The following is an 18310-nucleotide window of genomic DNA, read 5'->3' as shown; positions in this document are numbered from 1 at the left end:
GCACAATCACACACAAAATAATGAGATATCAGAATGTCATGGACAAGACCAGCAAGCTGTGATTGATGAATTTTATTTGAAAAAAAAAAAAAAAAAAATTGATCCACCATTCCTTTCTTACATTACAATGAGCAACATCATTATCAGCTCCATTCAGTTTGCCACAGCAAGGACAGTACAATACATAGATTCTCTGCTTTGATTGAAATGAGATGTCAGTCAACACATTCATTGGTCCAACAAGGGGCTTTGAACAGTTAATGTAAAAAACAAAATAAAACAAATAATAATAATAATACAGTACACTCAAAGTCCAACTGAATGATTATGGCAAGCAGAAGAAGAAAATACAGTACAGCCAATGATTTACATGCAAGCAAAAACAGGTTGTGGATGAAGGCCCAGAACCTTTTTTTTTTTTTTTTTTTTTAATTTTGAAAGATGATGACAAACAAAAAAAAAAAGAAAGAAAGAAAAACGGCCACAAGTAATGAACAACTTGGATATGGAAACATTTTGTCCGCAGTGAGAATCGCTTGCTTTGTGCAAAATGTTTCAACAGCCCATTCTGATGGAGCGACGCAGGCGTGGACGACTGGAAACCAACGCACGGCGTACATCAAAACCTTTGGCAAGTTTCGCTTTGTGCACAAACTGCATTAAGTACATGAATCCAACGTTGCTCTAATGTCAAGTCCTCATGTGAAACTGCGATACAGATGTAAATCGTGTTTTTACTCATGGAATCAACCATTTATCCCTTTTCGACGATTGTCCAGCGACACAGTGTGGAGTACTTTTTATCATTATTGTTAATACACATTAGCATAGCCGTTAACTCATTGAGTGGATCAGTCTAATAACTGATTCACGCAATGGATTGATTGACTTCAGTCAATAAAGAGGAAAATTCTCTGAAAATATAAGTATATTATATATATATATATGAAAAATATGGCTGAAATAAGCTGTTAATATCCAGAACGCTGCAGTGTTGGGCCCCGTTTACACGATTCAAGTCAAAACGTATCGTTTCTGCGTTTGTCGTTTTTGAGAAGTTTTGCGTCTACGTGGCAACGTTTTGAAAACAATAGCAGCAGAAATGCTGAAAATTGGTGTAGTTAGCATGCCCGCCGCTGTTCAGACAATCGTATGGACAGACGATGACGTCGGATTGTTAAGAAAGGTGACGGGGAGTCGAGACGCTCTGGAGGCCGCCATTGTTGTTGGTTTGCGGTGTTTCATAAAAGTTGCGTTTTCTCCCGTTTCCAAAAAATTATTTGTTTACAAGGAGACGGAGTCTGAACGTTTCCCGAAAAGTTCCACCTTTGGAGCCGTGTTTTCCGTGGCGCCGAGCAACTTCGTCACGGAAACAGACGCCCAAATTGCAAGGAAAGTTTTCAGTGTTTACTTGAAAACGTTGTGTAAACGGGGTCCTGGAGCTACATTAACAGTCAGTATATGCAGCAAATGTAACTCCGAGTACCGTGGGTAATAGTGATGTTACGTCTAGTAATGAGGCGCTCCTTAGGTAAACAGGAGTTCAGTGAAATAGAGACATTGCTCCTGTCACTCCGTTTAAAATATTGGCAAATTCTTGCCAATATGTAGATGTACTGATTGTCTCTTTTCTGTTTGTAATAACAGTGTAATAACAACATTCTTGCCCAATGTCTCAAAATATGCAGCTGTTGAAAATGTTGCTGTTGGAGTTGGCATCCTGTTAAACTTGTGTCTGTGTTGTGGAATGTAATGTTTGTTAGAAAACATCTTATTGATGAAACCGTAAATCTGCACCACATACAGTATATGAGGAAGTCATTTAGGAAAAGACGACCATTAACTTTTTACGTTTGCAAAACCAAATATCAACGCTTGTCGCCGGTGCGACTAACTCCCAGCGTTTCCAGTCCTTTATTTCAGAAACAACTTCAACCTCGGCGGAACCTGTTTTGCCGTCGAGTGTCGGGGCCGAAAAGCTCGAAAGACACAGAAACTGACTTGGTAGCGATTGGCAAAGGGTCCGATTTACAGACATTTGGTTGTGATTGTGAAGCGTGTGGTGCATATTGCTGTTGATGTCACACTTTCCCAAACCAAAAGTGATAGTATTAGAAAAAAAAAGCACCTGGGGCTAAATAATGTCACTGCACAGGTTAAAAACGACTCTAAAGTCGAGTGTGACGGCGCCGTGGAGTGGACGACCAATGTGGCCGATAAAGCGTGGGCGGAGAACCCGGCGGTTGCTTTTTTGCGCTCTAGCGGTGGGCCAGCGAGGCGACGAGGACCGTTATTAGGACGGCGCCGCTTCCGCACGGGCGCGGCGCCGGCGAGCTGCTGTTCGCATTGAGCAGGAAGAACGGGCTGCTGGAGTTGAAGCCCGTGTCGGAGTAGTCTAAGTCGGGCTGGGACCGGAGGGACGGCGTACCTTCGCATCCGCGCTCGATCTGCCCGCTGCGGAACAGGGCGTCGTTGAGGAGGTCCGGCAGGCGGCCGTTGAGGTCCACCGACGCCAGGCAGCCCTGGAAGCCCTCCCTGGAGGCCACCAGCTTCGGCAGGCTCCCGTACATGCCCGGACCCAACCCCGCGATGAACAGTTCGCCTGGGGAACGGAGGAAATACACACCGCCCGTGTCTTGAATAACGGTGCAAAATAAATCTGTTTATTTATTTGATCGGGACATTAATGAACAATCATGTACAGAATTATAAATGATAGGGAAAACTGCTGATTTACAGCCTGCAGCAGGTCACACAAGCAATATAATGCATTAAGGAATACAGAAAATAAAACCTCCAGACCTTTAAGGTTTACTCAGTGTTCCTAGAGTCAGAGCAGCTTTTAGTTCCTCCCTCCTCACCTGTGGAACAAACTTCCTGAACACCTGAAGACTGCTGACACACTCACTTCTTTTAAATCAGGACTTAAAACACTCGTATTTGCACAGGCTTTGCAATAAACAATAGATTTGACTTACTTTATTAAATGTATGTTAATAAACCTCTTACATTATGTCTTATAATTTTAATGCCGTTTTTAAAACTTTTATGATATATTTTATTTTATGGTTTATTAATCATTTTCTTATGTCTTTGTAAATCTTTTCTGTATTTCCTTAATTTCTTTTATTTACTTTCTTTTATTTAACGCAGAACTGAAACACTGAAGCTGCAAAACATTCGCCTTTCAGTTAGATTTACTTTTACTCATGGGATCGTCTTTGTCAACGATCAGCCCGGTTGGTTCTTCAGGTTTCTTCCTGTTTTTCTTTTTTTTAATATTTGATATTGATTTCTTTCCTCCCCAGAATAACTAAACAGACAAACACAAGGACAAGAGGAGCCAATCGACTTACAAAAACAAAGAAACAAATAATAGTCAATGAGGGTAAAAACAAGAGTGCCTTTCATATCAGAGATGAAAAAGTGTCAGCAAAAGTTAAACGGAAAAAAAGGCCCCTCGTCCAAAAGAGTCCTGGATGAGAAACGAGATACCAAAAAAAACAACAAAACCCAACTCACAAATCAGAATAACATGACAAAACTGAGAAATAAAACTAAATTAATTATTTTAAGCCTTAATTAACTAATTAATTAAAAAAGGAGCAAAAAACAACTTAACAGAAAAAAACCATAGGTTTCTTCCCATTTAAAGGTTTTTTTTCTCTTTCCACCGTCTCCTATACTTGATCGTTTGAATGAATTGCAGACTGAATTGAACGCAGCTCAGCGCTGCTGCCAGATCAAACGGTATCTGACTGGACAGAACCGATCCGCTGATAAACGTCTCGGTCGCCCGCCGTTGCCGACTCGCGATCGTTCGCTCCGCCTTTCAAGGGGCTTTTGGCCACAGGTCAGGTCAGAGGGAGGAAAAGGTGTCATGTCCGGAGCGTACCTTTCAGGTCCAGGTTCTTGGCCCCATTTATACTCTGACTCGTGGCTTTGGCGTCCACTTTCAGCGTGTGGGTGTTGCTGTTGTCCCGGGTGATGGCCACATTGTGCCACTGGTTGTCGTTCAGCGCCCTCTCGCTCTTGCCCTTGATGAGGTTTGGCCCGTTTCCCAGATCAAAGACGTAGTGGACGTATCTACGAGAGAAATCACCACGGATCAGTAAACGGTGTATATGTAGCGTACATTTTCATCTTTGTCTAAGACATAAGAATGGGGAATTCTTGAGTTTGTGACTTTCAGGCAGCTTCAATAAGGCAACAGTGAATAAGTGACATATTAGATTTCACCCTAAACACACCGTCAAAAAGTGATGCGCTCCTTTAAATTCACATTTCCCCCACAAATAATTCGAATGGGGGCTCAGTGTCAATAAATAAACTTGTTTTGTTCCTCAAAACAAGCAAATTAACTCAATTAAATTCCACCATCTCTGAAGGATGCACATTTCTTTTTTTTTGCAGAACTAAAACACAGTCAAGATGAAACATCCCAGCTTTGTTCATATTCCTTTATCAGTTGAATTCATTCATTGGATACGTAGAAGATCCTGGAGATACGTTGAACTGTGGCCAATCAGAAGGATTTGAACTTCTGGTGACTGGAACAATTGTGAATCCAACAGTTAGGAGATAAAATTTCAACTGATACATGTAAATCCAACATTATCTCCGGTTGCAGTTCTGCTCTTGACTGCAAACTGTGACCAAGCGATTTGACAGAACATGCTCTTCATATTAAAGTGTAATCTCACTGAGATAAAGAAGATAGCAACAAGTGTTGCTTTGACTGTGTTGTTTGAAATCAGAAAGCCTTCATTTCATACAATGAACCTAATTTCATGCGATTAAGTCTCACAATGATGCAAACGCAAGACATGCAAGATCGATGCGGAATTACATGAATAATATTAATGTGTCAAAGTGCAGTCAGGGGAGGGACCCGTCACTGTACCGTCCCAATAAGACACTGTATTTTGGGAAATCTTGCAAAAAAACAAATCAAACTATGGCAAAAATAGGTCTAAAAAGGAAACTATAATTAGTGACAAATAACGCTGCGAAGTGCATTACAAGAAGATTATTACACACCATGCAAGGAGCATTGAGTATGTTGTCTTAAACGACAATATTTAGTAGAAAAAGTAGAAGAAAAAGAAAACTCAACAATCTTTATGGCAACTTATTAAGATTTTGTTCATTGTTGTGTTTTAAAGGTTTCAAGACTTCAAATCCAATAAACTGGCACCTACCCTTTCACCAGCTCCACCGCGATAAAATCGTTCCCGTCTCCGGAGTTGAAGAGTATGAATCCGTCCGGCGAGGTGGTCTTGAACTGGAAGAAGAGGTGCATGGACGTGTACGCCTGGAGGGTGGCCAGGCTCAGGTAGCTGCTCTTGGACTTGAAGGTGACGGGGTCGGCGATTATGGAGCGGACCCCGAAGCGAGCGTTGAGCTCGCAAAAGTCAATGTCACCGTTCTTGCACAGGTCAATGTAGAGCATGCCATTAAATCTGAGGACGGGGAAGAAACACGGTCGTAAAAATACCGTCTGACCTCGTCTTCCGAACAAGACGTGGGACAAAGATGGCGACCGCTTGGATGGGTAATACCATTTTTAGCTTGCTTGTGTCTAAATCAAGCCTGAAACATTATGAACTCTTTTATAAGTACTTAGCGCAGTAGAACCCGGAGATTAAATCTGGGATCAAAACTCAAAAAGAAATATATTTGACAACATAATAAGCAGTTCGCAGCACGGTATTTCAAAGTGCGACAGTGAGTACCTGAGGCTCTGCAGGTGACCGATGAAGCTGGACGGGATGCTGGAAACGAAGCGGCGCTCGGTCATGATGCCCGTCTCGATGTTGTGGAACTCCAGACGAGTGTGGTCGCCCACCATTTGTCCTGGAGACGGGGAGGGTGGAGGGGATGGGTTGAAAAGAAAGACAAAAACCGAAAAGAAAAGAGAACACTGTCTGACACTAACACAAAAGGGCTGATTTAAGGAGAAGATTACATTAACAGTATTAGATGACTGCGAATTGTCATTGAGTTTAAAAAAAAAATTTTTCATTGGCAGTTGTATGGATTGACTACGGCAAGACACCAACATTGAGGCTTGAGAAAGCAACACTAAGAACGTGTCCAGGGATTTGCAGTTAAGTACCTTCTGCTACATCATCGTCAACCGTTAGCTTGTAGGTTTTGCCGCGACGCACCACACGCACTGTATGCCATTCATTATCATTGAGCTTTTGCCCGGCATACAGGGTCTCCGGTCCCTTGCCTGAGAACAATGGTCAGTCACAGAGTTAAGGACATCCTGAGCCTAAAACCAAGCCTTTTGTTTTCCCGCTTGTCAGAATGGAGTCACTGACTTCAAATTTACGTCTTTTTCAAGCATTAAGTGGCTTGTCGGATTTCGAATCGGGTCTTAATTCCTTCGGAAAACAAAGGCTTGGTTTAGACATGAAATTACAGAGTGAAAATATACAAGATACTTGACATCCGAGCTCTAATAGGAAAAATCAGTCTACCAACACCCAAAACAAGGGTCAGAGTTTGTGCAGAAAAAGGGCAACTGTAGGAGTAATTATTGCTTTTACTCACCCGAGGCTAATAGACGTCTTTTTATTTATCCTCTCGCTTTACATTCTGTGCTTTCTCTCTGTTTTATCACTCAAGCAAACTGGACACCAGTTTATTAACGCTACAAATGTCGCTCGATGACTTACGATTAAGCATGATCTGTTGAATTTGTGTGCATTAAGTCTTAAAATGAGGTTCAATGAACACGTTTTGTATTTTGACTCACTATGCTGTGCTTCCGAACAGCCAGCATGTTGTTAGCACATTAAACTTGCCTGCTGCTGTGCAGCTATATTGGCCCAGGCTACAGATACACTTCATATATTATAGTTGCTGCACCACATAAAGCAGCAGCTTAATGACTGTACCTGGGACAAGAACAGTAACCTCATAAACAGGAGAGCATCACAATTTCTACTTTTACTACGGGTGAAAGACCCCCAACATCCACATATTAAACAAACAAGTTCAACTTGGAATAAAAACCCGGTTGCTTGCACCTAATGTGCTAATCTGATCAAATGTTATTTATTGTTAGAGGGAATGAGCACAAACTGTGTGTCTTTTGTTCTATAATATAGGAAAGGGTCAATTTGACGTTTACATTTATTTTCTGTTGCCTAATTTTATCATCTCAGAAACTACGATCTGCTGTATGATAATCTACCTGGTTGAACGTTGGCGAGTTTCAAATGTTTTCTATTGACAGAGTGGAATTTTATGATCAGATGTGCAAACTGTGACATTTTTATTTTTTTTTATTCCATTTCTGAGGGGTCTATTATCTCTGTTCTCTGCATTTCAAGTGGATCGTTGCAGAGAAACTTGTTCAACTGAGGGTGAAACGCACATTTCCCTAAGGAGTGCCTGACATTTTCAAACAACCGGTGAGCGAAACAAACCTGCCAGAGACCTGTCGCGTTTCGCTTCCGTCAGAAGTGATAAATGTGAGCGTGTGACTGGCACTGTGGACTCCTGGAAATACCAGGCTGTTGTCGAGAATAATAGGATGCCATCGGAGCATAAACCGAGGCGGTGGTTGGGACTTTTCCAGCAGTGACGGTGATCCCGAACGCACGTCGAGGCCAACGAAAGATCGGTTCAAGGGTTTCGGCTAAAGAGTCCCGAGGTGGCCGCAGAGGTTGAGCAGCTATATAACTCGAGAAATAAATTTATATGTGACATTAACAGGTTTAAACAAAGCTGTTTTGTTTCGATCATGTGGCTCATGCTCATTTAATTGATGCTAGAACTGTACGTTGCCTTTTCCCTGACACAAACATCCATCTAAACAGACAGCGACCCGAACTCGTTCACTGCAGTCGATCCTTTCAAAATATCTGTTGAGTCTCGAGGCAAATATCAAAATCAAGCGCTTATTGTCAACCGTAACAGTAAGTATTCCTTCGCTAGGATGTAAAAACAGATCGGCAATCAGACTAAAACTAATAGAGATGCACCAATCAGGAAGAGATTACCCAGGTTTCTCCATTACTGAAACGAAGGGTTTAAACCAAAACGTGGATATCTTATTATTCAGTCTCTTTAGTTTACGTTCTATTGTGTTTACGTTATATTGTGCTGATAATACAACCAAGTAACACTCATGACTAAACACGTGTTGCTAATATCGATCTAGTGTCGTCACTTGTAAGAAAAGTCTAGGTGTGGGTGTTAAACCATACAAAATCATAATAGCATCTATCGCGAGAATTAGAAAGAGAAAACAGGCCCATCTTCAGGTACGTCTTTAGACTGAGGCTTCCTGTTGGGTTACAATTCAAACTCATCCTCCCCCTCCACACCATCTGGCCTAAAGTAAACCTGGAGGGCAGTGCCGGGAGTGCAGCTTAAGAAAAAAAAAAACGCATCTCTCTCCGTCAGAACGCAAAGCATCAACATAGCATCAACACAGGAAGCAAAATGAAACTTGAGTGTTAACTTACTGGAGTTACAGTTTATCCTGATACAGTCTAGATGGGGAAGAATAAATGACAGATGAAATTGCATCCTTCAAGGTTACTGCTGCAGACATCCAAAAACAAAAAGTCCACCCTTCCGGGGACGTACACATGCAGGCGGGTAGCCATTTTATCCCTCTGGTATTAATGCTTAACTTTAATCAATCAGAAAGTAAACAATGCATTGTTACAATTTTTAAAACATAAAATACATTTCCAAATTTCATAGAAATTTTGGGATTTTTTTTTTTTTCTTTCTTTCCATTTAAGCAATATATAGTAAAAATGGCCACTTGTGATACCAGCTACATGGGTTTTCCAACCCAACACTGACTTTGTCACTTTAAATTTCGATGTTGACATGAGAAAAGTCAACGTCTCTGGCTCCAAAGCTTTTGCGCCAGTAAGGTCGCAGCAGCCATTTACTTCAGCGCCACCAAATCTTTGAAAAGCCGAGTGGAGCATTGGATCTTACGATAGCGACAACTGGGATCGCGGGGGACAAATTGAGTTGGGGAGTGAGGCCGGAAACCACGGTGAGGGTTGGTCACCATGTGGCTGGTGGTTTCATGTGTCGTCAACCGCAACAGAAAAGTGGGAGCAAACAGCCAACGATCCAATCAGCACCAGCACCATGCAGAGGCACAGGAACCCCAACCGTCGAATCTGCAGTACTATCCTGCTCCTGTAGGTGTCGCTAACCAAACACAATCGAAGGCTACGACTTTAAATGTTTCGTGTTTAAAAAAAAATAAAATAAAAAAAGTTCATTAGATCACAAAATGCTACGAGTCGTACAAGCAATGACCAATTGGAAGTACAAATATTTTGTATTTTTAAAAAGAATCTAGCATATGTTTAATAACACCAACTATAATCAGTGAGGATTTTCAATGTAAACACCAGCTTATTGGTTCTTAGCGTTACCGTTTACCATTACCAGATATTTCACTGCATGTAAGCAAGTTGAAAATGGAGGTTGTTGACCCATGCTGCACTTTATTCTTTTGCTGATTGTTTCAAAGTGTTTGGAAAAACTTGGGGTCGCAGCCAGCTGCAGGTTTTGCTGGGCTCTGTTCTCGGGCTGTTCACCTGACGGGCCGCAGGCTTAAGGCCTTTGAAGGGGTGAATACCATCTTTTGACAAAGCAGGATGGAGAATGGAGTTGACAGGTGATTGAAAATTTAAAAAAAAATTTAAATTAAAAAAATTAAATAAAACGAGACACCGAAAACACAGATTTCCATCAAATAGATATCATTGTTAGCGATGAAAAAGAGAAGAAAAACACCCATATCAACAAGAAGGTGAGAGGGGAAACTGCTTGATGGCGAATAAAAAACATGGAGGTTAGTGGGAATCCAAACATCCGTCACCTTATAATGTTTCAGCACACTATACTGTACAAAAACACTTAATCACAGACTAGATCGAGTTTGTCAATCATGTTCTATTGTCTGATCATCCACAAGTTTTAGGAAGAAAGTTCTACACAGGTTCATTGTCGACGTAAAACAGGTCAACATGCTAGTCGGTAAATAGTTGTTACACCCATGCAAAAAAAGAAATCTAGAAACTCTGTCTGTGTTCTGAAGTTGGTTAAAAGGATTGGTATTTGAGAGTAAGTCATGTGGAGAGAGAAGGAGGAGAACAGAGGAGAGAGGTTACCGCTGGACGGGTAACCTTCTCGTGGTGAAGGTGGAGGTGTAAAAAGGCCGATGGTTTGGGTGGTTGGGTGGCTATGTGGTGGTGGGTGGTGGTGGTGGTGGTGGTGGTGGTGGTGGGGGCATACGATACCTAAGTTGACCGTGAGTTTGACGCGACTCCCGTCCAACTCCAGCCGGAGCGTGTCGGCTGAGTCCCGGGAGGTGGTGGCCATCAGGATGCCGTACGCCCGCTGGGAGCGGAAGCGCAGGGAGACGTCCTCCGCCTCCGTGTGCATGACGTTCGGCATCACCACCTTCATGTACATGCTGCCGTCGTACGACAGGATGGACGCCTCTGCGTGGGGAAAGCGAGCCGCTGCCATTAGCACCCGGAAATAAACCCCGCCTTAAGTTGATCGTCTGTTCAGTAGCGACGACCTTCCAAACGACCTTCCAAATTCTTCCAAGGCATGTGACATTTCATACATTTTGTGCAATCACATGCATAACCAATATCCCTACACACACACATGCACATACACTTAATATTTAATAGTTTATAGCTTATATATAAATGTTTTCTAATCATCTTTCTGTATTAAGAATACTTTGTATTGATATCTAAATCTAAACAGTAAGAATGACAATGCTAATATAGAGGATACACACACACACACACACGCACACACACATGGAACTCATAGTAAAAAATGAGTAGTTGTGCTATTTTATGAACCGTCTTGTTTGTTCACTATGAAACATCAATTTAGCAAGGAAACAATTGCTTGACATAACCAATAATCCAACAATGGCTAATAACTTTAAAAAAAAAAATTGTGACCATTCCAAATATGATAAAGCCAACAATAATAATAATAATAATTTCCATTCGATTCAGGATTTCTCAGTGTTGGGCAAGCAGAGCTAAAAGGGGCCACATATATTTCAGTGGCCTTATGATGCTTCTATTGCGACTCATCACTCTCTAAATGCATGGCTGTCCACTTCTAAATCTGGTTCTACTCAAAGTCTGAAGTGACAATTTTCCTTTGACAAGTAAACAACGTCCTCAAGCTCAATGTTACAGCCTGATTTTCTTGTCTTCGTGTCCTCAGCGGGGCTTCACGGCTCCTCTCCGCTCACCATAATTGCTTGTAACACAGCCAGCGATGAGGTCTTCAGTCCGTCCCGTGTGTTCACTTTGCTTAGTTTTTTGGGGTTTTGTGTGTGTGTGTGTGTGTGTGTGTGTGTGTGTGTGTGTGTGTGTGTCATGTTCGGTAATCAAGCTCATGAAAACCCACATCTGTTTCACATGGCCTTGTCGTCGCTCATGTTATAGTTGGTAAGCGGCTGTAAGTTGTAACAGCAGGCACACTGTCAGAAGATGAACTGAAGACTCTTTCAGACTGCAACGTAAAGACAAACAGATTTGTCATGTTTGTCTCGAAAGTTGGAAACGCAATGTTGTTGTCTTGTGTTGATGTCGGGGAAGCTTGTTTTCCATTCCTAACATCAGGTTTTCATATTCCGGGTTGAAACGGTGCGGAAAAAGACGCGTGAAAGAGAGAGAATAAATCTAAAAAGTTGGCTCCACATTTCAGTGAAAGGCACACTGTGTGCTTCAGATTTGCTGTGAAAGTCCCATTGATCCAGTCTGTTGATGAAACACACAACATGACAATGTGCAGTCTGGAATGGTTTAAGGGAGACTGGTCAACATGATAAATATCTCTCATCAATCACCGGTAGTGAATGGCCTGGCCAGGGCTGGGCTTTCTTTAAAATCCACTTTGGAATACATACATCACTGTTATCTGTAGTTTCTAATTTCAAATAAAAAAATGTTTTCACTGCTGTTGTTTTACAAGAAATCACAAAGTGGTGATCATTTTTGCTTTTAAAATGAGAATAAAGTCGACGGCAAGTTGGCGTTTTCTTCTACACAGAAAAGCATTAACAACAAAAGTTGTATTCTTGTATCTTCAGCAGCTATCTCGAGGCAGACATATCGATAAATCTGCAGCCTCTGATTTGAAATTTGTCACAGCAGACCGGCCTGCGCGTTCCCCACTTCCAGATCAAACCCCGATAAACAATATCGCCCCGCAATTTTTGTTCATATCAGACCGGCCCCGTTATAAACTGATATTATATTCCCGCTGACTTCCCTTGTCACGACTTTATTCCCATTTGACTTCACCCAAAGCTTTGAGGCCCGACCACCAAACTCCTCTCGGTTCGTACCGTCGATCGGAGGAGAGCTGTGACTGCCAGCACCTAATCCCTGCCAAAAGTGGAGCTTCTGAGCGCACGCCTCATTTATTTGGCTCCGGGAGTCGCGGAGCAACCTTTTGCGTATGAATCTCTTTTGTCCAGGTCCTCATTTGACACCGACACGTTTCCCCGCGCTTCAAGTTTTGGCTTTTGCTCACTGTACTTTGGAACATTTTTACACCAGTGTAACCCTGAACTATCCAGCAACTGGTTATATTTGTTCCAGATAGGGTCATCTTGAAATTTTTTTGCATCACAAAGCTGAGAATTCCCAAGGGCAGGGTGACTGCGGCCGATTTTGGTGATGATGTAGCTTTTCATCACGGAGCTGGCTGCCGTTTTTTTCCTTGCATTCTGCCGGCATCACTCAGGGGTGATTATTTGTCCTGTCACTGCAACTTAATATGATAAATGATCCAATAATATCGCCGAGGCATTATGTGTCCTCTAAATGTCCTTCCTTTCAGTTCAACTGCTTGACCAGACAACTGCAGGCCCACCGACTGGCCACTGGGTGGCGACACAGTCCAGCAGTCTGCTGAGAAATTCTACAGGTACTGGCAGGAAGTCGGATCAAGAGTCAAAAAAATGGATTTGAGAAATAGAAAATCAAGATATGCAAAAGGAAATATTCTGAACATGAAACTTAAATCTGAATTAAATCTTAATGTTACCGTAAAGACTTAAGATCTGACCACCACACAGCTGTGAGCCTTATTCACTTAAGCTCATTTGATTGATGCAGAGAAAATGCTGGAACATCTCCCCCCCCCCCCCCATCTTGTTTACATTAAATCTGGCACAAAAAACACACACTCGCACATCCATCCATCTTCTATACGACCTCATCCAACTTGCACGTGAGGCTGATTAGTGATTCCGCGCTGCCTCTCGGTGTTTTCACCATTATGGACTAATCACCCGAGTGGATCCTGGATTACTAAAAATCTGCTAGTAATTCACCTCTATGATAAACGAGAAAAAGTATGAATCTGTTTCCCCTGATCCATCTGAAGATTAAGCACTTTGTGGAATAAACCACATTAGTCATATGAAGAGAGAAGTTGAAGTTTCAATCACTTTCTGACATGAATTTATAACAAGTGGAACAACATGTGACACTGACAACAGTTGCAGGCTATAGATGAAGACGTAGATATCAAAAATGTAAATCTCAAGAGGTATTTAAAAAAGATTAATATATGTTTTGTGGACTGTGTCATCATTTTGATCTCACAAAAAGGTTCTTAGCTTCTCAAATCTCAGACTTTTTTCCCCCCCGGATTCTGTTCAGTTTAATCTCATATTTCCGTGGCAACGGTAGGGGGAAGTTAATGGTCTGCCATTCCAAGGTGACTTTTATTCTGTAGCACTGTTGCACGCACAGAAAAGCACTTCAGTAAATTATGTTTGTCATAAAAAGTAGGCTGCCCACACAAGATTAACTGAAAAAAAAAAACACACAAAAAAAACCCCTGTAAGATTTTAAAGTGTCCGTACAGGAGTGGCTCAGTGTGTGTGTGTGTGTGTGTGTGTGTATTTGTGCTCACATGCAGTACGTGTGTCAGACTCCGTGCTCGACTGGACATGAAATAAACAGGCGTGTTTGGTTGGAGGGACGCCTGCCACTGATGTCTAATTGACAAGGTGTCAGATTACAGGCGCGGCGTAATAAACACAATTTAAATTCTCATTACCGCACCGAGCTGAGCTGTCAGATTAACTCCGACATGTCATATTTCCTGGACGGAGCCGTGCTCTCTCCATAGCGTGGCCAAAGGACTGACACACTTAAAGCCCTCTGACCTTGAGAGCCATGTCAGAATCACATGTAAAATAGAGACTGATGTCTGTGTGTTTTTGTGAAGTACGTAACATGATACTGCAGAAAGGTCGGTTTAGTATGACTTACTATGACAGGGCATGGTTTTAGGTTCATGGTTTTCTGACCTGTGTATAGTTTCCATTATCCCCTTATTAGTTTTTAATTCAATATTGGCTCTTATTTGGTATCTGCAGGCCTCAGTATGTCACAGTCACACATAATTAAATTGGTGAAGAATTAAGCACGGTTGTCAATACTTCTATCAAAATCAACATTTTCGTAAAAAAGAACATTTTATTTTTCAATGAAAAACGTCAACGAAGACCAGATATCCAAAACATTCTGGAAATTAAAAATTACATAGATCATAGGTCCATAGAATTATTCCCACCTGTGTGGATTCTGCAGATATGGAAGCATCAGCATCTTGGAAAGGAAGTTCCTTTTCTCTGCTTCAGGATGAGTCAGAGAATTACGAACCAATCAGAGGGCGATTTTTCAAAATGTATATGCCACATGGATCAATTGCTCCCTACTATAAAACTGGAAGTCGGTTGTGAGTTGTGTACACGAGCTGATATTTCGCTATATTTCGGCAAAAAAAGATGGATTTGGACTCAATTAGACGGTGACAAGTAGTGATGGACAGTATACACATATTTTAGAAAGCTTAGCGCAACATGTCTGCTCGTCTTTTGGCCGTTTTTTTGTTTGTTTTTTTCTTCAAAAAAAATGACGTCCAAATGACGGCAGGACGGCTCAATGCCTAAAGCCATAGTCCAAGATGTCCTTGCACTAGATTCTGTGAGTATATATGGATGACTTTAGTGTATCATGGGCAACCAATGGGATTATTATACAGCATTTATAAAAGCCAGAGTAGAGTGAAGACATAGGAATGACAAGACTCATCTAACACTTTCACCATGTCTTTGAATTGAGCCGAAAAGCTGCAAACAAAAGAAAAAAAAAACTCCACACAGGACAGTGCAGGTAAAAAATAAACATGTATGTTACTGCTATGGGGGAACAGTGTTAATCATTATGTGTCGTCAAGTTCACCCGTGTAATCATAGTTCCCTCTGAACTTTTAATTTTTGATTTAAAATCAGACCTTCTTGCTCCACATCTCACTGTTGTCCAGAGAAGGACCACTGCCATGGTAACAGGCCCCGCCCACCCACCTCACCCCCCGCTGACCTATTCTATTCTATTCTGTTCTGTTCTATTCTATGAGGAATAAACTATTGTGACTTTCTGCAGAGGGTACTTACAGAACTGTTTCTAATGCAGAATTGTGAGTTTTAACCCTTTACAGGAGAACTGCACATATCAGGTCAATTGTTTGCTTATTCAATTATTCAACTTTTCAAAGTTACTGACAATCACACAGTTTGCACAGATATATTAAGGCATAAAAGTGGCTTTGTCACTTTAAAATTTCACGCCACACTATTGCAATAAACGACGCATCTGCATGTGATTATTTAAAAATGAGCTTGCTCCTTTATCGGTGTTTATAAATCAGTTGTATTTAGACCAACAGAAGGTCAGACTCACACTGACAGACTGAGATGTGATCTACTTCTATGAGCCACGATATATTCCCGACTCCATTACTGGACTAGTTATGTCTTAGTACGACGGCATTTTATTGTGCTGGACAAATTGGAGCAAGTCAGAGCCAAAGACAAATGGCAGATAACGCTATGCAGAGCAGTAAACACCCACTGGGTAAACAGCACTATGGTGCCAAGATATAATGGCTGCCATATCTCAAATTGTCACACACACAGACGCAGACACAAACACACACGGTCTTGTCTGCGGTGTTTTTTATCGTTTCATCACATTACACTGATAAGCATTTATTCCCCCCCGGAACCACACCTTAAAGATACAGCATGTGTAACTTTGAGTAAGGTCTTTTTTGTGCACCGTGTGGCAGCAAAGAGTCACAGTTGTCACCAAAATGTAAATAATGCAGTTTGCTTGTAGATTCTTCAGTTGCTCGACTGGCAGGACTAAAGTAGAGGCTTTGCCCCAGACAATATCAGCATGTACTGTGTGTCTATCACGAAATGTATTTATTTTTTAAATACTTTTGTTTACTTTCTCTATGAAGGTAATGTAAAAGGAACTAAAATAAATGTGCATCTCATTTCAGATGTAGCCGGTAATATTTGTTGATATTCCAGCCTTGAAAGTATTTAGTGAGGCTGTCAAAGTTTCACTTAATGTATTTGTTTATTTGGAACGAGACGGTGCATTAATGAACAAGCCCTCTCTTCACGAGCTTACCGTAAATATGCAGAATTTAGCTCAAGGCTAATTTCCATCTGTTGTCCAACATAAAACCATAGGAGGTTAGAAACATATAAAAACAATAAAAACATGGTAAAACAAAGACAAAGATGATAAAATAATTCTTCCTAAAGACCTACCGTACACACACACACACACACACACACACAGACACATATATATATATATATATAAATATATATATATACATACACACACATTTTAATGTGATTAACCCATGACGGACCCATGTCCACAGGATCCGTCAATTTCTCGCATTCAATTTGCCGCAAATGTTTTCACAAATAGTTCTCGCTGGACTGTTTTCGTTAAAAAGAGAGAAAGTTTGACTGAGCCGCCATGTTGGTTTGGTTTGAACTCCGGGAGCAGACAGCCCCGAGTGACGCGTTTCCTCTCAGACAACGTCAACAAGGTCGTTTGTATCCAACGTTTTGAAATATCTTTTTTTTGTTAACATGAACTGTTAAAGGTGTTTCATAAACATGTAAATCTTCCCTTTGTCTTTGAGGCTGTTTGCTCAGGCAAAACCAAACGTGATTAATATAAATTAAAAATGAATGAGATTTAATTGCGATTAATCAAAATTAATCCACAGCAACCATGTGATTAATCTGGATTAATCACTACACAGAACTAGTATTTAAATTTTGTATATTTTAGTCATAGAAGTACTACTTCTGGCACAGATTTTAACTGAAACATTTTGACAGTCAGGTTGTTTTGTAATATTTTCATCCCAAAATATTATATTAGATATAACATTACTACTGCTTGATTTACTTGAAACCCCCACAATAACCCTAAACTGCATCAATACCGCCACTACTAACTGTATTTCTTTTTGTCCCTGAAGTTTAAAAACCAACAAAATGTGAAGGAGACGACTGGTGTGAACACATCCGGACTTCCAATCACAGCATCATCGACTGGCTCTCTGTAACACTGGTGATTAACATAATGGCTCAAAATGAATATTAATTAACATTAATACGATCATTATATTAAAAGATTACCCACAGGAAAATCAGGCACAATCACATGTCTAAAATACAGAAAAGGAAATGACATTAATGAAAAAAAAATATATCACAAAATCCTGACAATCTGAGTCCCATGATGATTACATTTGAATATTTCAATGGTGTATCTCCTGCAAAATAATCCAAGGTGAAATGTACACCACCCCCCCCATATCAGATTAACCCTTTAATGCCCTGCAACTTTTCCTTTCAAAAGTAAAAAAGACGTGGGGGGGGTTATTATGCAGTGTCCACTAAATGAAGTCAGAGGAGGGGGGGCTGCTATAGATGGAGAGATATGGATCAGAAAGCTGTTATTTGATATGCCGAAAGCAGTGGAAGCAATTTGTGAGGGTTAGGGATGTGGAAATTAGTTTTGAACCTTAATCAGTGGTAATGAAACAGTGGAGGCGCTGCGATGGGAGGTGGTCAGGAGGGCGGTCTGACGGGCGCAGCGGCGAGGCCCCGGAGTGAGCCCACCGTCAGAAACCAGCATGAATCCCCCCGGTCCGCACTCACAAGCTCACAATCGCACGAAGTGACTTCTGCGTTGGTCAATGACCTGCACCTGGTCAGTCGGTCTACACCCGGAAGATTCTCCATCATAAACGTCGCAGCGCCTCTTCTCTCCAAAACCGTCGTTTATGGACAATAGGTTGTGTGAATTCAGAGTTCGAATTACGGGGGAGCTAAGGGGAGCTGGGCTCCCCTGAAAGCCTA

At 41.4% G+C, this 18310-nt stretch overlaps 1 protein-coding gene across 1 annotated transcript in view; it reads right to left on the bottom strand.

Annotated features, from left to right (window-relative positions):
* LOC308142841 (neurexin-3a-like) overlaps window positions 1–18310 on the bottom strand; it is a 79221-nt gene that overhangs the window by 45704 nt on the left and 15207 nt on the right. Inside the window, exons 5-11 of the mRNA XM_080513431.1 lie at window positions 10299–10502; window positions 8487–8513; window positions 6119–6238; window positions 5736–5856; window positions 5202–5462; window positions 3896–4086; window positions 2429–2602 (exon numbers count right to left, since the gene is read on the bottom strand). Of these exons, the coding sequence (XP_080369557.1) occupies window positions 2429–2602; window positions 3896–4086; window positions 5202–5462; window positions 5736–5856; window positions 6119–6238; window positions 8487–8513; window positions 10299–10502 (1098 nt within the window). The remainder of the gene's footprint in view (window positions 1–2428; window positions 2603–3895; window positions 4087–5201; window positions 5463–5735; window positions 5857–6118; window positions 6239–8486; window positions 8514–10298; window positions 10503–18310) is intronic.

The sequence above is a fragment of the Blennius ocellaris genome (assembly GCF_963422515.1).
Source record: "Blennius ocellaris genome assembly, chromosome: 17".
NCBI classification, from domain to species: Eukaryota; Metazoa; Chordata; class Actinopteri; order Blenniiformes; family Blenniidae; genus Blennius; species Blennius ocellaris.
This window is presented reverse-complemented; position numbering and strand designations above follow the sequence as displayed.